This window comes from Pantherophis guttatus, chromosome 7, assembly GCF_059756535.1.
Source record: "Pantherophis guttatus breed Tessera chromosome 7, ASM5975653v1, whole genome shotgun sequence".
NCBI lineage: Eukaryota > Metazoa > Chordata > Lepidosauria > Squamata > Colubridae > Pantherophis > Pantherophis guttatus.
The window spans coordinates 30,515,567-30,541,413 of NC_142069.1; the positions used below are offsets into that span (position 1 = coordinate 30,515,567).

The following is a 25,847-nucleotide window of genomic DNA, read 5'->3' on the forward strand; positions in this document are numbered from 1 at the left end:
CTTATTATCCCTCATTTCAGTGTTCTATAATCTATAACATACAGAGTAAATATAGTATAATGATTAAGGAGTTAGACTGTCATGGGGTGAACCAGATTCAAGCGCACCCACAGCCATAGACCACACTCACTGTGTAATTTTCAGTGAGTTTACCTCTCAGCCTGAGCTACCTCACAACGTTGTTTGCAGCAAGGGGAGAGGGTGATATATACCACTTTAAGAACTTAAAAGAAAAAAGTGGGATGTAATTATCAAATAACAAAAAGCAGGGATGTTGCAGCTCACTAAATGCTATTTGGGAACTGAGCAAGTACACAACTACAAAATGTACCCCTTCTTTCAGGAATAAAATAATGAAGCTCCTAAGGTGTGACAGGGAAAAATCAGATCCTTAAGGGGAAAATCACTTGTATATACAAAATATACACATTTTTGTATATACAAGTTGTATATACAAAATAACTATTGAATGTTGTTTAAATTAAGAAGTTGTAATAAAATGAGACTAGCCTTTTCTGACCAAGGAAGAACCAAGAGGTTGACAGGGCATTATGGTGCTATTGTAAAATTGCTAGTGGAGAAAGGACTAGTGTATCAGAATTATGATGGGACCTTGCGGCCTGACATTAGAACAAAGATTTTTATCAACACCCATTCAAAATTACTTTGGGAATAAAGGTAGTCAATGTTTATTGATGTGCTGAAAAGATCCTATATCTCATGCCATTCTTATCAGATCTCACTGCTCATTTTCTGTTAAGAAACTGGGAACTTCAAAATAATTTCAGAGTCATCTTGGCTAAAAGTTTGTTTTTTCCATCATCCACCCATATATAATACATTTCATCAGTATGGCAGTATATTTTGCTTCAGAAAATATTGTGTGGGTTTACTGTAGTTTCTTCCACAAGAAAGTGTCGATTTCAAAAAAATGGGAACCAAAAACAAAAATGCTGACAGTTGAGTGCAAATATTGGTATGTCATACATTTTTCTACATATTTTTGCTTTGGTAATAAAAGGAACATGAAAAATGATTACACAATTTTTTAATATCCTGAACCACAGTTTATTAGCTCTCCTCAAGAAGTTGCTATTCATCCTCTTAAAAATCTCCAGAGAAGAAGATCCCACAACCTTCACTTTTCCATAGCTGTTTAAAAATTCAATTATCCTGGCAGGGAAAAAAATGATAAACCTAAACTATGAAACAAGTTTTGATATAACTACTAAATTAGATGTTTCCTGTTTTTGCTTTCTGAGAACTGGTGTGGTGAAAAATCAGTTGCAGCAGTCTTCCCATTACTAAGAAACATCTGTTCTTGTATATAGTATTGGAGGGGGGGATCAAATGGCACCAGCATCCGATTCTGGGTTGTCAAGTCATCGATCCCTGCTTCATTAAATGTATCAGATTGGAGCCGATTACAGACAAGTTTCCCCGTGGAATATAGTCTCTTGAGCTGCATTTGCACAAGAACATTTGCCACTTTTGCTAACAAGAGATCTTGAGATTATATATATTACTTCTATGGATAAACATTTCACTTTCAGATTCAAATATGTCCCAACGGCATCTCTACCAAATCAACAATGAGGCTGCAAAACAGGCACCCTGTTATTAAGCCGGTTATTAAGACCAGCAATTACTGCAGGTTCGAATCTTGCCAAGGCTCAAGGTTGACTCAGCCTTCCATCCTTTCTAAGGTAGGTAAATTGAGGACCCAGTTGTGGGGGCAATAAGCTGACTTTGTATAAATATACAAAAGAATGAAGGCTATTGCTTAGCGCATTGTAAGCTGCCCTGAGTCTCTGGAGAAGGGCGGCATATAAATCAAAATAAAAAAAAACAAAAACAAAAACAAAGACGTGTACTGTACAATAGAGATTCTTTCTCTTCCAGGATTAAAAAGTCACGAGAAACCTCTGTTGCTGCTGGTAGGATAAGAGCATCTCTGGTCAAGGAGCCTCCATCCTCAGTTTTGGACTCGCACCATCCCGGACCAAACAACTGATAAATAGAGGAGGAGAAATCCCATTTAAGCATAGGGTTAGAAGGGTTTCCAAGCGTAGTGGCTTTCGCTTAGATAGGTTGCTTTCTTATCTCCTCTAACTGGCTCGGTCTAAGCTACGGCCAATGGTTGGTAAAGGCTCGGTCTCTCCCAGAATTTCTTTAAATTAAATCCTTTAAAACAGGATTGGGAAGCCACTACGTTTGTCCCAGCCGCCAAGGCTTGGCAGGCGCCTTTCTCGAGTTTCTAGGCGACATTCATAAACGAAACCAAGACCGCCGCTGCTTTCCCCTTCCAAGCCTGAAAAGAAGCGGAAAGAAAATATTCGAAAGAGGCGTGGCTCATACATATTAATCGATTCTTAACGCGGTCGTCATAGCAATACAGTAAAGGTTCTTGACGGCTCTGCTCCCTGATTGGTGGGCGAAGGGCTCAATGACGGAACCACCTGTTTGGGTGGACTCTAAAGAGAAGCCCCGCTGGCTCCTTGAAAATAATTTTCGCGCGAGTGGGCGGGGTTTATACTAATGAGGCCGGGGAAGGAGGCTGGCACTGCCAAGATGGCGGCGGAAAGGAGTCGCTCTCCGGTGGGGGGCTCGCCAGTGCCGGCCTCGATGTTCGCCCCGGAGCCCATGGCTCACGGTGGGACAGTGGCGGTTTTCTCTAGGCCTCACGGCGGCGTCCCAGAAACTGACTGCAGCGAGGACGGCGAGCTGCTCAACGGAGAGCCGGAGCTCGATCTTACCAGCAAGGTAGGCCTGGCCGGGGCTGCTGGGGACGAGAGCCGAGACGGCCGGAGGAGGTGAGGTCGGCTGTGACTACTCCGGGTCGCGCTCCTTTGGCCGCCTCAGTCGTTCATTGGAGCGGTTCCCTTCTCTTGCCACCCGCACCGGGTCGGTCCTTGTTCTGATAGTCCTTTGGGGAACTTCGTACGGGGTCGTTTCACTAACGTGACTGTAAGTGAATTTGCTAGGTAGGAGGTGGTAAAAGGTTGGCAGCTTCTTGCCCTTGTCGCGGATAACGATTGTGAGTCCTGAAAGAAAATACTCGTGAGAGTGTAATCCAGGGTGCTTCGCGGGATCTGAGTCGGAGTACGTGGCATTCACCCTTGGCGCGTGTCTGGATTCAGAAAGTTAATACATGTATGATATACTGCTGAATGAGTTTTCCCGTAAATAAGGAAAAAGTGGGACTTCACTCTTCTGCAAACATCTTTAGAATAGTAAACTTGTTTATTTATTTATTTATTTTCTTATATGTTCACTGTGGGTTGTTTTAAAATTGGGGTATAAATTATGTGCATAGACATTTGGGTACCATCTATTTTAATATTGCATTTTTCTGATCAAAGAAGAGGTGGTAGCACCTCGGTGTTTGTTAACCTGCTGGGCATGGTTATGTGATGGACTGGAGAGAGATGGAATCTGAGCAGTTTTCACTATTAGTGTAATCTGATGACCAGATACTGACAGATCAGACTTCTGTTGCTATGCTTTAGTGAACTTTGCAGATCTAGGTAAATAGAAACGGTTATTAAAGTATTGGAATGGTTATATATCCTGTGGAACATGATAAAATTCTGGATATATTATACCATGTCAGAAGCAGCATTTATTCCTCATAGTGTAAATACAGTCTTTGAAAATGAAGTCAATTTCAGATATTAAAAACCATTTTAATATTGTTTCCTCATCAAGTAGTATAGCTGCGTATTTTTGTTTTAACACTGTTTTTCTTTATCATTTATTTTCTTCCTTCTGAAAGCAATATCATTCAAATGAATATTTATTTTAAGGGGCATTCATCAAAGGGAATTAGGAACAGTTTCACAGCAACTTGTGATATACGGTAGTGTTTGAATTTTGTTTTAGCTGTATTGTTTGATGTGTTTGTTCATTGAATTGTAATAGATTAAAACACTATTTTAAGAGAAATAACTTGTTTTTGAACAGTTAATAAGAAGTAAATGCCTACTCTCTCCATTTAGCTAGTAATGGTGAGCCCAACATCCGAACAGTATGATAGTTTACTCCGACAGATGTGGGAGAGGATGGATGAAGGATGTGGAGAGACCATCTATGTTATTGGTCAAGGATCAGGTAAGTACTCTATAGTTTTTTCAATGCCAAATGCTGAGCTTTTAAGAAATAGTAGTTTTGCAGAAGTAGCTCAATTGATTGTGCGTGAGAAAAATAAAGGCTAATATATAATACCTACTTTATTATTTTCCTCATTTCACATCTAGCTAGTGCTAAATCACATCATAATAACAAGCACTGTTTTCAGTTGTCAGTGCCAATTAATTATTAATCATATCATCAATGTTCATATTTTCTCCCTGAACAAAACTGGAATACTATCCTTTATGAACAGTGTATGTATAGAAGTAATGTGCTGCGTTTCAATAAAGGATGTTCAGAATAGCCATATAAAATGGGCCTGGTAGCTCAGCAGACTAAAAGCATTGTGATTAACACCAGCTGTCTGCAATTACTGTAACTTCGAATCTCACCAGGCTCAAGGTTGACTCAGCCTTCTATCCTTTCTAAGGTAGGTTAAATGAGGACCCAGTTTGTGGGGGCAATAAGCTGACTTTGATATACAAAAGTATGAAGGCTATTGCTTAACGCATTGTAAGCCGCCCTGAGTCTCTGGAGAAGGGCGGCATATAAATCAAATGAAAAATGGAAAAAAAAAAATGGAAAAAAAATGAAAACAATACAAGGACTCCTCAATTTATAACCACAGTTGAGCCCAAAATTTCTGTTGCTCAGTGAAACATTTGTTAATAATAACTTTATTGTCATTGTATTTGTATACACAGTATACCCATACAACGAAATTCACTTAACACCCAAAGACCAGGTCCAACACACATAACAATCCCCAAACACAGTACCACCCACACAACAGACCAAGTAATGCTGTCCAACTTGTTAAGTGAGTTTTACCCCATTTTATGACCTTTCTTGTCACAGTTGTTAAATTAATCACTGTAGTTGTTAAGTTAATAACATGGTTGCTAAATTAATCTGGCTTCTCCATTGACTTTGCTTGTCAGGAGGCCAAAAAAGATAGTCCCATGACTCCAGGACACTGCAACCATTATAAATATGAGTCAGTTGCTAAGCATCTGAATTTTGATCATGTGACCATGGGGATGCTACAACAGTTGTTAGTGTGTGAAAAATGATCATAAGTCACTTTTTTCAGTGACGTAACTTCACTAAGTGAATGGTTGTAAGTCAAGGACTACCTGTAATACAGAAGGTATTTCTTGCTCAATTAGAGAGTGTCATCTGTAATTTTAGGATTGCATGTAGCCTCTAAACTCCTTTTCCCTCTGATACATCAGATAAACAAGGGCTGCATAGAAATTCAGCTAGGTGTATTTGGATGGGTTAGTATTTTGCTGGTAGAAAAGATAGATAAAAAGGAAAGGGTGGCAGGTTATATCAGTGAAATGTGTACTTACTCCCTCCCAGGTCACATACCTCCATGTCCTACAGATAGTTTTATATACTTTTATTCATTTATTTATTAAATTTATATGCCCTCACTGTTAAGCGACTCTAGATAGTTTTTATATACTTTTATTCATTTATTTATTAAATTTATATGCCCTCACCGTTAAGCGACTCTATAATTATTTGTAATAAAAAAAATATTCTTCTACTATCATCTTGCCTGTTTTAATCAATGTCCTTTTAAGTATACAATCTTTTTTTTAAATAATAGAACCCCCTTGGCTAGTCTGTTAAGAGACCAGGAGGGACAAAGTATCTTTAAATCTGTTACGATAAAGTTCATGTAACTGTTCCTCCTTCCTTCCTAATGCTTCATCAGATGGGACTGACTATGGGCTTAGTGATGGAGACATGGAAGCTTCCTATGCCACAGTGAAGAGCATGGCAGAACAAATAGACGCTGATGTAATTCTCTTGCGAGAGCACCAAGAAGCAGGAGGCAAAGTGCGTGATTATTTGGTGCGGAAACGTGTGGGTGACAACGATTTCCTAGAGGTTAGGTAAGAAGAGATGTGGAGGCTTGCTTAGTCAACATATCTGCTGCTGCAGCTTGTACTAGTAGTGGCAGAAAGCTGGTAACTCTGGTTTGACTATGGAAGTAATTTGGTCTAATTACTTTTTTTCTCCTTCATGCTATGCATAGAAACTTATGGTTGGGACTAAGAGTATATATTCTTATAAAGAAGTGTCTGAATGGCAGTTTCCTAGTTATTATTATTGCAAGTTGTATTTGTCATATTCAAGAAAAGGCAAAAATTTACTTTCTTTATAACTAACTACTTTCAACTAACTTTTTAAGGGTTGGCTTAAACTGTCTTATACATTTATGCACAGTTATTTTTTTACTGTGGACAGACACAGCATATTAAACTAAAATAGTTTTACTTGGTTTGGGTATAGTGTTCTGGTGAGCTCAGCCACTCAACAAACCAGTATTATGTATGAAACAGGTCATGGAAACATGCTCATGACTAAACCCATTTGAAAGCATTCCATGAATCTGGATTTTCAGATTAAAAGTTGATACTGGTGTCTTAAGTTGTTCACCTTTTTCTTATCTTTACTCAGTTGGCACATAGCAGCTCTTGAAATTTGATCCTGACGCTTAAGAACTGGAAATATTTTTCCAGTTTTGTTTAATAGTAATTGGTGAGTATCAAGATAAAAAACGTATGCCATACTTATTAGCTTAATGGAAATATAGTAGGAACTTGGAATGTACTTTAAGAATTTCCTCTAACTCAATTCTAACTTGCAATTCATTGGCAAATGCTGTTTATACAGTCTTCTTCACCCTTCGTCTCCAAAATGTATGTGGCTAGTGGAGTATCTTTAAAACACATAACGTTGATGTACACATTAAAAGGTAAAGTTACAAATTCAGATTGATTCCTAGAGACTTCATGAATGTGTGCAAGTTGTTTTCTTGGACACAGTATAGAAGTGGTTCACTACTGCTTGCTTTTTGGGCTGTGCTATTGTCTTCCCACCACAGTTTTGGACTCCTGTGATGATCTCCCAATGAAGTAATAAATAAGTCTGACCCATTTAGTTTTTAAGGTAAGCAAAGGTTGACTATGCTAGTTCTGTGCAAATCATTCAATGAGAGCTTCCTTGATGAGTATAACACTCCATTGGATCCATTTTTAATTTAAAAAAAAAACTTAGTTAATTGAAGGGCCACGATAGCATGTTTGAGATGCTCTTAAGATCTACAGGGCATCTCTAAGGGATATTTTCACTCAGGTCACCATTGTGACACTGTCAGTGTAGAAAATGTGTAGATGGGTACAGAACTAACATGCCATGTGCCAGTTGTATACAGCAGGGGCTCTGTGAATACGTACTTATATATTCACATTGTGTAATGGGCAGTCAAGAAAGAAAACAATCCAACTTGGTTAAGGATTTGGCCATGATGTTAGTGATTCAGTCTCTGTGAAAGGAAAATGTCGAAATAATAACAATCCCTTGTAGTGTTTCCTACATTGTGACAGCAGTCGTCTTTATCCTATAGCCTTTAGAAGGTGCTGTATTACAAGTCGACCTCAACTTTCATTTAGTGACCATTTGAAGTTACAATGACGCTGAAAAAAGTGACTTATGACCATTTTTCTCACAATTGTAGCATCTGCATGGTCATGTGATCAAAATTTGGCCGCTTGACAACTGGCTCATTGCAGTGTCCCAGGCCCATGTGATCACCCTTTGCAACCTTCTGAGAAGTAAAGTCAATGGGAAAATCAGATTCAATTGTCATAATTTGAGAACTACCTGTATAACTTCCAGTCAGCCTAATTAATAATGGGAATTATAGTCCAACATTGCTAGCAGGAGGACTCAGATTGGGAAGGGTCATGCAGGAATATCTAATTTCCAAAAGGGAATATGCTTTTTCTGAATTCTCAATTTCCTGCTTTGAACTTGGTTCCAGGTCTGATGGACATATTCAAGTTGTTGGAGTTTGTTGGCTAACTTTTTTCAAATTTATAAATTTTTGAATCAAGCTTTGATTCAAATTTCTTCTTCCCCCATCTCTCCCTATATCCACTTTCAGCAGTAGTAGAGTTAGGCATTAAGATAGAAATTGGGTCAGGGATTCACAAAAATCACTTGGTGACATGTTTAATTGTATCACTTCAGCTCATTTCAATCTATCTCATAGTTGTTGATATGGGGTAAAATTAGAGGAATATTCTGGTGAGAAAAAGCAAGATGTAAATGTAATAAATAACTGCTATGGAATGATAAATTTCAGTATCTCATTGTACAATATGTTATGCTGCAGACATATTACACCATAAGACATGGTAGCTTTTAGCAGTTGTGCTAGCCCTGAAGAGTTGTAAGAGAGAATTTGTAATCCTAGGATATTCTCATTGTGTTGGATTTAGGTTTGAATGAAGACACTGGTGTTTGGGAAATAGTTTTGGTACTAATTATGTCATTGTGCACATCCTTGTGAGATTTCAATGTTCTAACAATGGCACTGGTGACTTTTTCCTCCTTTTCTCTTAGTCTTAGTTGTTTATGTTTTATATGATGTAGAAATTGGTGATTGGAACCTTATGAAGTAGCTCTTAAAATATATGTTGCAACATTTTGAATATGCTGCTGATTTTCATCCTATAGTAACAGGAGGAAATTGATTCCAATTGTTGCATTGAAATCAAGCAGTTTATCACTTTCTTTTGCCTTCCTATAGGGTAGCAGTGGTTGGCAATGTGGATGCTGGGAAGAGCACTTTGCTGGGGGTTCTTACCCATGGTGAGCTGGACAATGGACGTGGTTTTGCTCGGCAAAAACTTTTTCGCCACAAGCATGAGATTGAGTCAGGCCGTACCAGCAGTGTGGGCAATGACATCTTGGGTTTCGACAGCGAAGGCAACGTTGTGAACAAGCCTGACAGCCATGGTGGGAGTTTGGAGTGGACCAAGATTTGTGAGAAATCAACAAAAGTCATAACTTTCATTGACCTGGCTGGGCATGAGAAGTACTTGAAGACTACAGTCTTTGGCATGACTGGGCATCTCCCTGATTTTTGCATGCTAATGGTAAGCAGTGCTAATTGTAGGGGAAGGGGTTTGTGGTAAAGCAGCCCTTTTCTAATGTTCTTGACTCACTAACGGTTGAACATAATTTATATGATAAATAACAGCAATAACAGTAATAATAACAGTAACAACAATAATAATATGATAGAATTTACATACTAAAACTGTTTTTACCAAACTGAATGCTGGGAACTTCACTTGTCTGTCTTCTACTCATGAAACTGTGTTTTGTGGCTTGTCTTGATTTTAAATGATATTTCTCAGCCTAACTTTTTTTTTTGAATTGTACAGAATGTATTTTATTTATTTGTTTAATTTATATGTCACTCATCTCGCTATCAAGAATGACTCTGGGCGGCTTATAATATGTATGAAAGTTGCTGCTCAAATACAAAATGTAAACTTAGTAGAAGTATCTCTTTGCCATATGGGATAATCCCAAAGACATCAGTGATAACGCATGCAAAGCATGTAAACATTGGGTCCTGTTGGGTTATTGAACATTCTTCCTTATACTGGAAAAGCAAAAAAGAAACTTTGTGATGGTAACTTAATAAGAATTGATTTAAGTTATTTTTTGTATCAGTGACTTTTCTTCCATAATAGTAGCAAGCAAGCGGTTTCCCTTTGTCATTGTGTGCTGATTGTGAAGTGCACATCCCATCTTAAAATAAAGGGAAGCTTGGGAACCCAGATACTACCGAAAAGTTTTTAAATGAGGAAAAATGCTTTTTAGACATTTTGAATAGGCTGGAATATTTACTTCATTAAGACACCTTTCTCTCTGGTACATGTCCTAAGGTCGTGATGGTGAACCTATGGCACACATGCCAGAGGTGGCACACAGTGCCCTGTCTGTGGGCATGTGAGCCGTCGCCCCAGTTCAGCTCCGCTGCGCATGTGCACGCACCTCCCGCCGGCCAGCTGGTCTTCAGGTCTCTGCTGTGCATACATGGGGGGCATGGGGCATGGGGGGGCTTGTGCACATGTGCGGGGGCATGTGGGGGCCCACATGTGCGGGGTGCATGCATGGGCCACATGCGCATTGCATTTTCGGGGCTCAGGCGCACACACACACATTTGCACATACACACCCGCTTTGGGCACTTGGTCCAGAAAAGGTTAGCCATCACTGTCCTAAGGTGACTCTCTAGATTTGCTCTTCAAATTATCCTCACAAATGGTGTTACTAACCCTGAAAAATTACTTCTCATATGACAACTTGATCAACTTTTACTTTGTTACAAATCTTAATTTTGTCTCGCATTGATTGAAGTGCATGTCTATGCCCATCTTTTTTGGCATACCCATAAATCATTGCTTAGTGCAATCATAGTCACAGTTGTTTTTCCTTAATCTTTATCTTAATACAGGTTGGCAGCAATGCTGGAATTGTTGGGATGACCAAGGAGCACCTCGGTCTGGCATTGGCGCTTAATGTTCCAGTCTTTGTGGTGGTAACCAAAATTGATATGTGTCCGGCTAACATACTTCAAGGTAAATGGTTATTGCTACAACAGTTTTTCTTTGCTGTGTTCGTCTCAGTTGTGCTAAGGAGAGACTTGAATTTGCTGCCTTCTGTTTTCTAGCCTGGTTTCTTAATCACATCAGATTGACTCTCACTACATATATAGTACAAAATATTCCTAATTTCCCACATCAGCCTTGAGAAAAGTTCAGTCACCCAAAGAGCTTTTATGACTGAGGGCAAAGCTGAACTGCTCAGAGTCGTATACAAATGTAAATAATAATGGTAATAGACTCCTTGGATGCAATCCCAAAAGAACTGGAGCACCACTTGAGCATCATTGGCATTGAGAAAATCACCAGTCAATTGCAAAAGGCACCCTAACTTGGAATAGCTTACATTCTGTGACAATAACTTTAGCACTGTCAGACAATAACATCTTCCTATCTCAGGTCCTTGGAAAGGACTCGATAGGTGGATAAAAAAGCAAAATCCAGGGTCACTGTGCAAGAAACCATAACACCATTAAAAGTACACCGAGTCTCTCTATTCTGTTTTAACACTTTAATCACTACACCATCCTGGCTTTCTTTTCTGTTTTTGTTTTTCTGATCTTTTTCTGTCTCTTGTTGTGGTTGACGCTTTCAGAGAAGGTAGTGGCATCATATTAAAATTTAATTTCCAGTCACTGCCGATTATTAATTTGACACTAGCCCTTTGAGGTAATTCAGATAAAAAAACAGATACAACATGGATTCTAGGACTGCGCTTTATTTCTGTAAGGTTGAATTACAGAATCTTGGTGTTCTGTGCATATTTCTCTTTCTCAGTTTATCCTAAACCAGTGTTTCTCAACCTTGGAAGCTTGAAGATGGGTGGACTTCAACTCCCAGAATCCCCCAGCCAGCAGCGCTGGCTGGGGGATTTTGGAAGTTGAAGTCCACCCATCTTCAAGCTACCAAGGTTGAGAAACACTGTCCTAAACAAAATTAAGGTGGGGTTATTTTGAGTTTCTTTGCCATACAGGTAGTCCTTAAATTACAACAGTTTGTTTAGTGATGGTTCAAAGTTAACAACGGCACTGAAAAATGTGACTTATGATGGTTTTTTACACTTGTGACCGTTGCAACATCCCTGTAGTTATGTGATCAAAGTTCAGATTTTTGGCAATTGACTCATATTTATGACAGTTCCAGTGTCTCAGGGTCATATGATCATCTACTGATAGAGTCAGTGGGGACTCCAGATTCACTTAACAACTGTGTTACTAACTTAACAAGTGCAGTGATTCACTTTAACATCTGTGGCAAGAAAGGTGGTAAAATGGGGAAAATTCATGTGACAATTGTCTCGCTTAGCAACAAAAATTTGGGGCTCAATTGTGGTTGTGAGTCAAAGACTACCTGTATTTCCCCCTATTTTAGGACTGTGTATCTTTTCTTCAGGTCTCTTTAACAGCTTGTTCATTGCTTCCCTATTTCCAAGGTCAGCTCTGTAACCCTTTATATTTGTATTGTTTTTAAGCTCCTCTTCTTTTTATTGAGATCAGTTAAAATAATTAACCCAGCCATCCAGAGTCTCTCTTGATAGCAATAATATGTTCATCGTTGCCACATAATGAAATTTCCAATTCATTTTTAACAAAGTCAAATCCATAGCACTTTTTATCCAGTTTAAATCTTTCTGTCTCATAGTCAGAAAGATATTTCTTTTATATTTTATACAGTTTATATTTTGTCTTCATCCATTTGATAATGTAAGATGAAGAGTTATGGGCATTCCTTTCCATGGCTATCTTTAATTTTTTTCCTGATTGTTGTGATAGTTTATTAGTTCTTTTCTTTCTAGATACTTGAAACTTAAATTACGGAGGATAGATCTTAATGGGGAAAACATTTTGCTTAATAACTAGTTTATAAACAGCTTTACTTCTGGAGCTGTTTGTAGACACAACTTGTGAGTATAGCATTTTGCAAACCCAGAAAAAAGTAAGAATCTGGCAGATGATTATATTGGCTTATAACTTATCTATGAGTTATAAGCAGTGGAGGGTTGCTACCGGTTTGCCCCAGATCAGGTAACTGGTAGCAGCAGCGGGGGGAGGCTCCGCCCACCCACCCAGACACTTCTGTGCATGTGCAGAAGCTTCTACACATGCGTAGAAGTGTTGCACACGAGCGCCCACAAGCAAACCAGTAGCAACGGGTTTTGAAACCTGCCCCTGCTTATAAGTATATAAGTATTTAACCATAACTATCGCACCTATAGCAGGCATTTTCAGTTAGCAAGTTGACTTGGGTTTACAGATAATTCTGAAGTAATGCAGCCTCTTTTCATTTGTTACTATTCAGATATGTTGGGCTACTACTCCCGTTATCTGCAGGATACTTTAGGGAGGCTGATCTGATGTGAGAAAACATAAAGGAGCATCAGGACATATCATTGAAGATGTTTATAGTTCAGCCTTTAAAATGTTTTCCATAAACTCAGAAAAACTCATATGAAGTAAATAATCCTTCCTCATTATTGTCCTCCAACAACTGGTTATGAATAACATATTTCTTTGGAATTAAAGGGTTCTGTATATATATTGTGGCAAATAGTCGTGAGTCTTGTGAACAAATGAAAGCATTATTTCTTCATTCTGTCTAAAAAGATTATGATTACCAATGGCCATCATAAATTAGGACCCTCAACAAGAATGGTTCTAATATACTTTGTGGTAGGAGTAGCCAATGTTGTAGTTAGTGGCAAGACCAATTACTGTGTTTTGGAATGGGACATGGCTATATCTTATGCTTCAGGAGACCATTAGAATCAATGTGAATTAAAATATGCAAGTGTGTTTTTTACTTCTGCACTGTACAATTCTGTTTCAGGGGATTTTAGATAAAATAACTGTGTTTTGTCTTTAAAAGCAAAGCAAAAGAAAATTCTAAAGGCATATTAGTTGTTTCAGACAGTGATTTTCTGTTGATCTTTTTTGAAAATGTGTAGCTTTGTGTAGGCAAATACTGTTTTCTAATACTGCAGGTGTTGGTTTTTCCAGGCCTTTTATGTAAGGTATGACCAAGGCTCCTCTGGAACGCATAGCCAGCTCTGTAACAGAAAATAGGGGCTTTGTTTATTTAGTACATAAAACAGCCTACTGGATGCTTAGCGTAATGACTACAGTTGGGATTTATTCAGCAAACCATTGTAAAATGAACAATGGCTGTGAGCCCCGAGTGGATTGGCAAGCTGGTCTATCACCAGTGGTCTTAAAAATGGACTCTTTACAAAATCTATACATTATAGACTGTTCTTGACATCTGTCTTTTACAAGAGCATCTTCATTTATTCCTTACTGTGATAAGTATTCATGGGGAAATTATTTTTGCTGCCAATGAAAAGCTATTGTCTTCGTATAAAAGAACACTGAATGCCAAAAGCACTTTGGTGTGGAATTTACTGTAGCGGGGCATTTCTAAGAGAACAGACTGACCAGAATAGGATCTGTTCTGACACCTTTACAATTACGTTGGCAAATGAATGAGGCTGCCTGCTCCTGGGCAAAAATTGCATCCATTAGTCTCTCTCTATATTGTTATGGTGATAAAATGGATATTCTGGGCTTCCTGGTCTCTTTGTTTATTTTACCATTTTAATATTGAGAATTAAAAGCAGACTTCAAGGAAGCAGTGGTGGACTGAAGACAGCTTTGTTTTTTTGTGAAATGAAAAGCCTTGAAATTCTGGATAAAGAGAAGGACCTGGGATCACCCACAAGTGCTTCATAAAGATGCTGCCAAATGCTTCATGGAGATGCTGCCTGTAAGGAGACTATAAACAGTGGTCTCCAGTGGGTGTTAAGAGTTCTGGCAGCATAGTAAAAAGTAGCTTTGCCCAGTTTGGAACTTTCAAATGGACACTGGTTTCACCCACTTCCTCTCAAATCACTTTAAGAAATGGCTTGTTAACTACCTTTTGGATATTAAGAACCTTCAGAATATCTTTCATCACACCAGATGATTCTCCTTCAACCCATGGTGAAAGAAATTTCATATAAATTTAAGAACTTAATTTTTTAAAATTCTGAAATAAGTAGCAAAAGGGTAATTATGTTGATTTTGGAAAGTTTTAAACAAATCGAGAGGCTGCATGGATTGGAAATATAAGGGCTTGGTGGCTCAGCAGACTAAAAGCATTGTGAGTAACACCAGCTGTCTGCAATTACTGTAAGTTCGAATCTCACCAGGCTCAAGGTTGACTCAGCCTTCCATCCTTTCTAAGGTAGGTAAAATGAGGACCCAGTTTGTGGGGGCAATAAGTTGACTTTGTATAAATATACAAAAGTATGAAGGCTATTGCTTAACGCATTGTAAGCCGCCCTGAGTCTCCGGAGAAGGGCGGCATATAAATCAAATATAAATATATATATATATATGATTTGAAGCTAATTGGATTGTTTAAAATGCTATCCCAATATATATAAGGATTTTGAATCTGAGTGTAAAAAATCTTGTGGGAAAATGTTGAGGATAAAGGCAAACAGAAAGAGTAAAAGATAATTAAAGGAGAAGAGGCCCACTAATACAGAACAGGAAAAAGTATTTTAACTTTGGAAGAATTAAAGAATATTTGGTAACAGTGCACTCAGTAATTTCTCTTGCTACCATAAAAATGGGTTTAAAAGAATAGATGGATAGAAGAAGATGAGAATCAGGCTGTTTTGGATATGGATTGAAAAATAACAAGATAAAGAATGATATGGAAAAAGATGTTATACAGGACTTACAATGAAACCCTTGATGTCTTAATAAATAAATAAAGGGGACACATAAATGATAAGAGTAATTTGAACAACTTTCTTAGTTTGGACTTACCAAGAGATGTATTACACTCATGAAAGAATTCCTGAGGAAAAAATACCAGAGAAAAAATGAAAAGAAATCAGTTACTATTTAAAGGGAATAAACTTCAAGATTTTTAAAATTAAAAAGAAAAAATATAAAAATTGGCTTATTAGACTAAGATTTAAAAAATACATATTCTTTTTACTAGCTTAGTTTTTTTTAAAAAACTAGAGAAATTGATAAGTTATGGTGTTAAAAGAAGTTGGCTTTCATGATTAAGGTTAAAATATAGACATCGTTACTTATGTGTTAAACTTGCAAGGCAGTTTCTAAGAGGAGACAAAGAGAAAATGATAAGAAATGAACTTTAATCAAAGGGATTAAAGATGATGATTTTAAATTTGTTGCTGTTTCTAGTAGCTCTTAAAGAATTTTTGTTGACAGTTCAAAAGAGGAAGCAAAAGTTTGTTTATATATGAGATGAGATATGGGAAGATTATTTTTTGTATTAGAGAAAACAAATCAATGTTTTAAAAGTAAAGGAATAAAAAGTGATTTATTTGATTACAGTTGAAATATATATGTTATTATTTTAAGTAACTCTTAGTGGACTTTTGCTGATTAAGATTGAATAACCAGTCCTCATAATTTGTTCATAGATGAGAATGAGATAAGAGAAAATGAGATCTTTTGAAATGTTAAAGAAGGTGATCAGCTACTAAAAATGTTTGTACTTAGTCAAGGGGGCAGTCATTTCATGTTTTTTTTCTTTTTTCTTAATATATTTTTTCTTTCCCACCCTTTTTTGGACCTTTCATTTTTTAACTTTTTATATTTTCTTTTAGTTTATATTTGTATTTTTTAAATTTAATAAAAAATATTATTAAAAATAGATATTGAGAGCAAAACAAGATCCCAGACCACATGACAAGATTAAATCTTGTAACATTTTCTTAAACTATTAATTGTGTTTTGTGAAATTAACTTGTGGTCAAAATAATAATGCAGATTAAATTCTATCTATAAGAATTGCTTTATTTTAGGACTGATTTTTTTTTTTTAAAGGTACATGTAATAGAGAATAAACATTGTAATCAAGCAGAAACAAGGAACTGTTTTAGGGCCTCCAAAGTTCTTGTTACAGTCTTTAAAATTTAATTTGATTAACCCTGTGGTGTTAAAGTCTCCCACTGAATGTCTGTATCTCGCTTTCTAAATTCTAGCTCTACTTAAGACTTTTTTTCTCCTTTTAAATAAATTTTGAAATCCTGGTGCTCCAGGCATGTAAATATTTCAAATAAATTGAAAGTGTACTTATCTGCTATATAATTCTGAAACAGTTTTGATATAGTACCTGATTAGCTCTAAATCTAAGCCATTGTGCTACTTGCAATGTTGACAGCTGGAGAACAAGAAGAATACAAATGTGCTAGCTGGCAAAATTGTAAGGGAACCATCATTCCGGAGCCTGCTTTGACAGATGAAGATGATCCTGTCCCACCTCTCTCTCTCTCTCTCTCTCTTTCTTGCTCTCAGCTAAACCTATCAAAATTAAGTGCCACAAACAAGCCTAATTATTTTCATTTTGTTCATCAAGAAACTCTGAAGCTCCTGCAACGACTTTTGAAGTCACCAGGATGCAGGAAGATCCCTGTGCTGGTCCAGAGTAAAGATGATGTTATTGTTACGGCCTCCAATTTCAGCTCTGAAAGGTAATTCATGAAAACAAGCTGAATCCCAATTTGATGACTTACAACAGAGATAAAAAACTTCTGGGAAAGCCCTGTGAAATTCATATATTTTTTTTAAAGCAAATATAAGTCGACCCTCACAATCTTATCCTTTTTCTATAATGGAAGCGGATGGTTCTCTTAAACATGTAGCTCCCTATTTTGCCAGCCCTAGGATTAAGAACAGGGTGAGGTTAGTTGAGTCAGAAATGTGACACTATATGACTTGGGTATACTACCAGTGTCAGGAGCAACAGGAATACCATAGTTGGAGTCTCTTGAAGGGTAGGGATTTTCAGATTGGGTCCTCATTCAAGAAACTTGAAATGCTATTTGAATTGAATCAGACTCATTGTGCTCTTTACAGTGTTGTCGGCTGGGGAACAATACTGATAGTCCCGCTGGCAAAATTGTAAAGGAACCATCACTTAGGATACTATTTTGACAAATGGAAGGTGATCCCTCTCCATCTCTCTTCTCTTTCCTACTCTCAACTAACCCTGTCAAAACTGCAGTTCTTTTCTTCTCCAAGCACATGTCCATGCACAGAGGGGAGTGTGCTGTTCTAGAGCTCCAGCAATGCTAAATCCCCTGGAATGACCAATATCTGGTGTGTGCTAATTTGCTGGCCTCCACCACCTCATTCTCAACCTTTCCCTTTAACAAAGCTTGAAGGCTTTCTGGGGGGAGATCAAACAGAATGGTGGAGAATGGAAGGTGCCCATAATCCTTCATCCTTGGCTGAACTGGCTGGAGCTACTGGAATTTGCAGTTCATTAACCCCTGAAAGGCCACAGAATATAAATTAATATGTAACAAAAGGATTATTTTTTATCTAACCCTAATCCAATGAAATCATTAGTTTTATTCATAGAGCAATTTTAATTCATTTTAGGGTGGGGGGGGCAACTATGGCCCCTTTACAACTTGTGGACTTCAGCTCCCATAATTTTGGGAGTTGAAGTCCACAGATCATAAAGGGGCTGTAGTTGCCTATCTCTGTCTTGGGGGACCACAGAATTGCAAAGTTTGAGAAGTCCTGTTGCAGGGCACTTTTCTCTCACTTTTTGTTATTTGTTATTTTGTTATTTGTTATATTATCTAGAGATGTACCAAATGTGAAGAAGAAGATAGTAAAGAGCCCTGAGTGATATGTTTTGTAATCATCTTTTTTTCCCATTAGGATGTGCCCAATCTTCCAGATTTCCAATGTCACTGGTGAGAATTTGGAGTTGCTGAAGATGTTTCTCAATCTCCTATCTCCAAGGACAAGTTACCGGGAGGAAGAACCTGCAGAATTCCAGATAGATGATACTTATTCTGTGCCAGTAAGCAGAAGTATTCTAGAAAAATGTTTCTCTCAACTTTTTCAGAAATGAGAAAAGTAAAGAAATTCTGCTATTTGTGTCCTAACATAATTCACTTGTTTCCTTTTTTTACTTTCTTCCTGAAATAGGGTGTTGGAACAGTGGTGTCTGGGACAACCCTGAGAGGCCTAATCAAGTTAAATGACACTTTGCTTCTAGGCCCAGATCCGCTAGGCAACTTCTTGCCTATTGCTGTGAAATCCATCCATCGGAAGCGCATGCCAGTCAAAGAGGTGCGGGGTGGTCAGACTGCTTCCTTTGCTCTGAAAAAGGTGAGTGCCAACTTGCTATGGCTGTATTTCTTGGCAGGCATTTATTTCATTTATTTTCAGTGTCTGACATTGCAGTGGTAAACATGTATCTAGAAGCATACACTTTCTGGGTTAAGAAGGTTTATTCCTTGGTCTGAATATTCAGGAAGGCTAAGGTATAGCGAGTTTGTCTGCAGTTACACACCAAAATTACCTCCACTGGGAATAAGTTAATGTGAAATATGATAGAGATTTATATGTGTGAGGAACGAGCAGTCCCTTTTATTTTCTTCCATAATCTCCTTTCTACTTGTTAATCCTATCTAATTTTTTAGGAAATAAATTGAGTTCAATTGGATTTAGTCCCAGATAAGTAAATGTAGCGATCTAATTTGGTATAGTAGTTTAAGGCACAAGGCTAGAAACTGGGAATCCAGGAGTTCTAGTCCTTCCTTAGGCATAAAGCCAGCCGGGTAGCCTTGGGCCTGCCAATCTTTCTCAGTCCTAGGAAGAAAGTAATGGGAAATCACTTCTGAAAATCTTGTTACTTATTAGTAAACACTTTTGACCATAACACAACCTTAAGTTATTCTTTTGGAATGGTTTCCTGCTTGGTTAGTTGGATAGATGGACATCCTATTGCTTTCCCGAGGAGGTTGTATTTAAAGACCTGGTGTAGTCTGTACATACCACAGAAGTATGTTTATTTCCAATGAACCTACTTTTGATTTTGATAACTCCCTTTCAATTATTCCACTACTAGATCAAACGCTCTTCTATCAGGAAAGGTATGGTGATGGTATCACCTCGGTTGAATCCGCAAGCCTCTTGGGAATTTGAAGCAGAGATTTTGGTACTCCACCATCCTACCACTATCAGTCCACGTTATCAGGCAATGGGTATGTGGAGTTGCTTTCTATGTCTTTTATATACATCTGTTGCAGTTTAGCTTGAAATATTAAATATAGTAGCAGTGAAATATTAAATGGTAATAGTTATTCTCCATAAAAATAGGGGTGTACAACATAGGTCCAAGACTATCTTCTGCTCCTGAAGCTCTTGTTGCAGTCCCATCTCCCCTGTAAATTGTAAAATTACTAAATAGATTACGAGTATTGCTATTAACCTAATCCTCCCCTCCTCAAACAGGACGTTAAGAGGCCAGGTGCAGCTCTTAATATTTTGCATCTCTAACTTAAAAGGGACAGCACCAACAATGAGCAAAAGAATACTATTCATTGCCAAACTTTTGGAATCTGGCAGAAGAACATCAAGATTGTTGGGTGATCCATGGCTACAGTGCTTGACTTGCACCTCTGTAGAAATTCCATTTTAGTGCTAGGTTTGATGGATAACCTGGGAGGGGGGAGGGGGGACTGCATGTGATTTTTTAAAACCTGTGTCTTACAAGAGAGAGGTTTTTGAGGAAAGCATGACATATGGGAAGCCTTCAGATTTCTCATTGGAGGAATCCCTCACTGCTTAAGAATGCCACTGAGCAATGAAGATCTGGGCTCACTAGGGAAAGTAACAAGAGTAAAGTTTTGATGATGTTCCTATTAGTCAGAGAGCCATATACATAACAAAGGAGACTGAACTTTTTTGTGTGGTGAATTAATAACATCCATGTATATTGCCAATATTTGTTTCCCTGTTTCTAGTACATTGTGGTAGCATTCGCCAGACAGCCACTATCCTTAGCATGGACAAAGACTGCCTCCGCACTGGGGACAAAGCCACTGTCCACTTCCGCTTCATCAAAACTCCTGAGTACTTGCACATAGACCAGCGGCTAGTTTTTCGTGAGGGGCGTACCAAAGCTGTCGGCACTATCACCAAGGTAATAGTGGATGGGGAGGAGTTTCAGAGATTGGCACCTGCAGTTGCATAATTTCTCTTCTTCATTGATTTAATAGTGTATTCCTTTGTTGCCAGTTACTACTTGTTGCTACTTACTGGTGGGGTACATAATTGATAAACAATTGTTATTTTCCAGTATCTATATGGGATTAACTTTACAGCAAATTCTACGCTTAAGATGGTTCTGTTCCCATTTTTTCAGAGTTTTCAGCCCAGGTAAGGTAGAACAAGTTTGAGCATTGTTGTTCAGTGAGGAACTTGGCAAAATGTTGCTTGTCTATCTGAATTTGCATTTAGCTATGCTGGAAGGATCCACTGGGTAGCTAGTGAGAAAAGGATGGGAGTCTATTTCTGCTGTTTCGGTCCTTTTTTTAGAGTTGCCGCAACAAGTCAAGTATCTTCTAGAATTTTCACCCCATCCAAAATGGAATCTTCTTAGGTGCCCTGCATCCGTGTTCTTTCTGTTGAAATTAAACATTGCTGCAATACCCATATTTTCTAAAGGCTTGCAAGCCCAGTTACAGTTCTGAGTCCTTTAAGCTTTACTTCTGTTTGTAATGAAGGTATTATTCCAATGGATTCCTCGTATTTACAAATGCAGGGCACCAACCATCCTTTTTTAAGCATGGCAAATTCAGAAGTTCTTGGTTGCCAAATCAGAATATAATTTTATATATCATTCAAATAGATAAATTGAAGCATATGTACAATGAAATGGCTTAAATATTGTTCTGCTGTTAAAATCCCTTTTATATAATGTTTGATCTTCCCTATCAGCTCCTGGAATAAAAAAATGAGACTAACTTTAGTCTCTTCCTGCTTCGGGAGTTGTAGGAGATGAGAGAGCTTAGCTTCTTTTTCTAAGTATCTGAAGGTCTAACTAAAGTCACATCAACTTTGCTGGGTTAATTCTATGCTTTCAAGTAAAACCCAACACTCAGCAAAGATCCTGATTCTGGTTATCTGTTTTTCACTGGCAGTTACTCCAGACCACCAATAATTCTCCCATGAACTCGAAGCCCCAGCAAATCAAGATGCAGTCTACAAAAAAAGGACCCTTGACCAAGCGCGAAGAGAGCGGAGCCCAGGCTGGCATAGCAGTGCTGACTTCCCCTGTGGCAGAGGATGGAGCCTCACTGGCAACAGTTGCCTCAGCACCATCTGGTGCTCAACAACCACAGGTAGTTGTGGCCTGTGCAGTTGTGGCCTGTGCAATGCCTTTGTACCCTTTTCAATGCCATCATACCTTTCCCAGGCTTACCTTAAAGGGACCCACTGTTTCTCCTCCAATGATTTTGGCTGAGTTCATATTTAAGAAAATGCTTTTTAAACTAAGCTTCATTGAACAAACTTTTCCATCCTGATTCACGGTCCCTGCTAAGTCAAAAGAAAATAACCAAGCAGGATATAGTATGTTCATTTTTAATATTGTGTGTTCACATTTGTTTTCCACATGAGCTTGCAGTTCTTCTACAGTGTTGGATCCAACTGTTTCCTTTATCTTTATGATGTGGATTAATACAGTAAGGATTTACTGAGCGAGCCTTATTTTACAGTTGCCCCAAAGTGTAGAAGGAACTCTCTCTTCAATTATGGAGCTTTCCTTGACTTACATTGAAAGCATAAAATGTATCCAGTTCAAAGGTCTGTTTCTGCAAGGGTTTTTTTTATAGTTTTGTGAGGTTTTCCTTTGCAGAAAGCATAGTAGTCTATGGTATTTTAACTGTTAAGATGACATTGTAAACTTTGGACAGGTAGCATAAACTTGTGAAATTGGCAAAAGCTTGAGAGCTTTAGCATAGCAGTGTTCCTTACTTCAGATAATTGTGCTCTGTAGGTGCAGTCATTGTTTATCTAGCATGTCAGTCTCCTTTCTTCCTTTGGCCTGTGTGAGTGTGTATGCCTCTTTTGTCTCCTGCCATGTGTTGTTGTCTAGTGCTTTCCAGATGAATTGGAACAGAACTCCCTTCATTCGCTCAGTCTTTGTCCATATCTTAGTTGTTTGTTTGCCTTCGTTATCTGTTTGTCCTGTGTTCAGCTTACCTCTGCTTTTCTTTTCCCAATGCTTTCCTTCAGCCTGCTTTGGATGAAGAATCCCACAACCAAGAGGGAAATAAGGTATTTCCTCTACTATGGCTTGTATGCCTTAGGAGCACAGGCTGTAAATTATTTAAGTTGAATTCTCATGAAGCTCAGGAACCTTCAGGAAGAATTGTTATGAACATGGTTTCTCATCCTCTTGTTTCCCATTTATTCTCTGATTTTATTTATACTTTGTTTTTCACAATTTTCACAACTGTTTTGAAATGTTCACAAATTTCAAAGGAATTTACAGTGGAAAGAGAAATAAACAAATAAAACCAGTCATCTTAGGGTTGTTGATAATCAAGTACTCTTGTATTACTGGTCATTATTGTATTCGTGTATGGACTGCACCAGTAGAGGCTAAACCAATTTCATTGTATACATGATATACAATGACAATAAAGGCTTTGAACTTTAATTCGTGGTGGAAATGCTCCATGCCCACTTTATTTTGCTGCACTGCTTGTGCCTCTTAGCAGTTACAACAGAGAATACCCCACCATCATGACCATAAGAAAACATCAGTGAGATGTCCTCTTCTGAATAGGACTGGGAAGGCTTAGATGGAAGATGTTTTTTATGGGGCTTATATGTATCCAATATCCAACACTGTGACTTGTATTTGTGCATTTTTTTCAATTTCTTTGGTCATCCAAAATCTCTTGTCCATCTTATTCTAACTTGGGCTTTTTTTCTCCTCCCCTCCCCCTTTCTCCAGGCAAAGGTTGGAGGTGGTGGCCGGAGACGTGGTGGCCAGCGTCATAAAGTGAAATCTCAAGCAGCTATTGTAACTCCAGCTGGTGGCTGCTGAACATCTTTTCAATAATTGAGAAATTCACATCTCCCCCTCCATTTCTTCAATTCAAAAACCCGGAGCAGCTTAACCAAAATCCTTTGCAGCTGATCTTCTACTGTGAAAGAGGCGGAGAGACTAAGGGGGAGACTACGAAATTCCAGGGAATATGGGTTTTCCATTGAAACTAATGAAGGTGACAAAGAACAGATGGGACTGACCAGCAGCCACCTTCTCCCTTTTCCCAAAACATTTTGTACACCTTGAGCTCTTAGTCATGATTTTTATGTTTTTATTATTATGGTGGTTTTGTGTGTGAGTGTGCTTGTGAGCATGTGCATTCAGAAGAATACAGGTATAGAAAAAAAATACCTGTGTCTTCTCCATTCGCACACTCATCATTAGGCTAGCTAACTTACTCTTTTGCAGTTGGGAATTTCTGAAATCCCAAGCCTTTAAGAGTAAGAATATGTGGTATTTGACAGGGAGGAGATAGTAATTCTTCCCCCATGCTTCCACTGGTTTGAAACAGATACTAGGTCTCTCTCACTGTAATTTCACCATGACCATAGTTGGCAACTGTCATAAAGGAAACCTCCCAAACAAGCCGCATCCTAAATCTTAGATTTTAATGAAATCCTAGAAGTTGTGTGTATTTGTAAGCTTCTTTGAAAGAAAAGCAGAGTTTTGAAAGTGAGATTTGGAGGCCAAAGAAAATTAATTTAATATTTTATATGTTATGTTCAGAACTTACCTTTTTTTCCTACAGAGCAAACTATAGGAAAAACAGAGGCTTCCGTATTACCAACTGCATGCTATATCTAGGTTTGCATCCAGCTATGTGGGCACAAGTAAGCCAGAGTGCCAGGTTGTTTCTGGTTGTTTGCCTATTTATTTTCATGGCTTCCAAACCAATTTGAAGGCCACATTTCCTTCGAACCATGAATAGATGCTATGGTCAGCCTCTGCATATTCAGCTCCCTTCACATTCAGAAACAGCTGCCTGTTTAATTATTTTAATGATTTAGAGACCAACTTAGAAACTTGTTTCAAACACTCCATATTTTTCCAGTGACAGTTATAGAAATTTCATAGAGGTGGGCTAAGGTTTATTGAATCCACCATTAAAATTTAAAGTCATATTTGTGATTTTATAACTTTAGTAGCTGTGTCTCTTCAAGGCACTCATTTTGGACTGACATTTTAACTGCATCATGTTTTTAAAAAGGAGAAAGCATGAAAAAAAAATGTGGTTTGTAGTTAACTGGTTTGTAACTTTGAATAGCATTTTCCCTACAATGTAGTGTTTCTTGGATTTATTCCATCCTAACCATTTTTTGGAATAACCAGCCTCTTTAAAGTTATAAACATTAAAGAGAGGTCGGACTACTTATGCCATCTTCATGCTTGTTGGATTACAATTCTCCAACAAGCATGGTTAACAGATAAGCTATATGGGATTGATGGAAGTTGCAGACCAACCTATCTTTGAAGATGCCAGATTAAGGGAAGTTGCTATACCTGTCTTGCTTTTTTAACAAAATGCTCAGCATCTGCAGCATTAAGGGTGAGATGTGAGATGTGTGAGGATGATTAATGCAAGGTAGCAACCTATGCTATTGCTTTTTACTCTGTATTACATCTGTCTCCTTGACTTCCAATACCAAGGGAAGCAGAGGCTTTAGTCTGGTGTCTTCTTTATTTCACTCTTTTGTTCAGAAAGATGAACGTACAATGCTGGCAAGCATTAAGAAAGTCACAGTGCTGTGTTCTCCTTTAAATAACTCTTTTATCTTTACAGTATTTTCCCCATAGAGAAACTTTTTTTCCATTCTTCAAAAGTGCAACTTCCAACTTTTAAACACATAACAGTTCCCTAACAAACAATCCCCCATTTCTCTCTGTAGCTTTTGAATCTGTGCATTGTTGCTTCCCATGGAATTCAATCTCAATCTTTTATGGATAGGTTAAAAAAATTAATCAGAATCCTGTCTACGCAAGAAGAGGAATGGCCCCAAATCTACAATCCTCATCCATGACAGATTTCATGAAAACATTCCTTTACCTGTCTCCACACAAAATGATCATGATATAAAGGTGACCAAAGTTATGTCACTTTTAAAAAACTTTTAACTGCCCAGAGTTTCCAGCACACCTTCTGTATCCCCCAGAACCACTCAGAGTAGGCACAGTAAAAGGCACCTCTATGAAGAGATGGAGGCTTTGGGGGGAAGGGGGAACACACAAATGAGGGCCTAAACAGGACCCTAGAACCTGGCAAAGGCTTTATATCCTTACTTCACACCAAACCTTATGCCACTGCCAATTTTTTTTCCCTGCATTGCTTAGCTCGTTTAAATATGCCTT

The 25,847-nt window shown here is 38.1% G+C and overlaps 1 protein-coding gene and 1 long non-coding RNA gene across 5 annotated transcripts; one reads left to right on the forward strand and one right to left on the reverse strand.

The window, feature by feature from the left end:
* Nucleotides 1-664: 664 nt before the first annotated feature.
* On the reverse strand, nucleotides 665-3,106 carry LOC148112790 (uncharacterized). The gene is made up of 2 exons (XR_015728888.1): nucleotides 2,757-3,106; nucleotides 665-2,311 (listed from the first exon to the last, which is right to left on the reverse strand). It is a non-coding gene; the product is annotated as an uncharacterized LOC148112790 (long non-coding RNA).
* On the forward strand, nucleotides 2,252-25,164 carry GTPBP1 (GTP binding protein 1). Of its 4 annotated transcripts, none has more exons than XM_087873880.1 (13): nucleotides 2,252-2,763; nucleotides 3,999-4,110; nucleotides 5,858-6,038; nucleotides 8,744-9,092; nucleotides 10,466-10,589; nucleotides 16,992-17,106; nucleotides 18,308-18,452; nucleotides 18,581-18,763; nucleotides 19,506-19,641; nucleotides 20,404-20,582; nucleotides 21,583-21,786; nucleotides 22,679-22,720; nucleotides 23,406-25,164. In XM_087873880.1, the coding sequence occupies exons 1-13, from the start codon at nucleotides 2,539-2,541 to the stop codon at nucleotides 23,496-23,498; spliced, it is 2,088 nt and encodes a 695-aa protein (XP_087730006.1). In that variant the 5' UTR covers nucleotides 2,252-2,538; the 3' UTR covers nucleotides 23,499-25,164. The 4 variants fall into 4 exon arrangements, with proteins under 4 accessions (XP_087730006.1, XP_087730007.1, XP_087730008.1 ...); XM_087873883.1 differs by having other exon boundaries at nucleotides 2,553-2,763; nucleotides 21,583-21,783; XM_087873881.1 differs by lacking the exon at nucleotides 22,679-22,720.
* The last annotated feature ends 683 nt before the right edge of the window (nucleotides 25,165-25,847 follow it).

Excerpts from the sequence above, each read along its gene's own strand:
- GTPBP1 (XM_087873880.1), top strand. The coding sequence starts at position 2,539 with ATGAGGCCGGGGAAGGAGGCTGGCACTGCCAAGATGGCGGCGGAAAGG. Across the intron at positions 4,111-5,857 it reads TGTTATTGGTCAAGGATCAG|ATGGGACTGACTATGGGCTT; the intron begins GTAAGTACTCTA and ends ATGCTTCATCAG. Across the intron at positions 21,787-22,678 it reads GTGCTCAACAACCACAGGTA|CCTGCTTTGGATGAAGAATC; the intron begins GTTGTGGCCTGT and ends GCTTTCCTTCAG.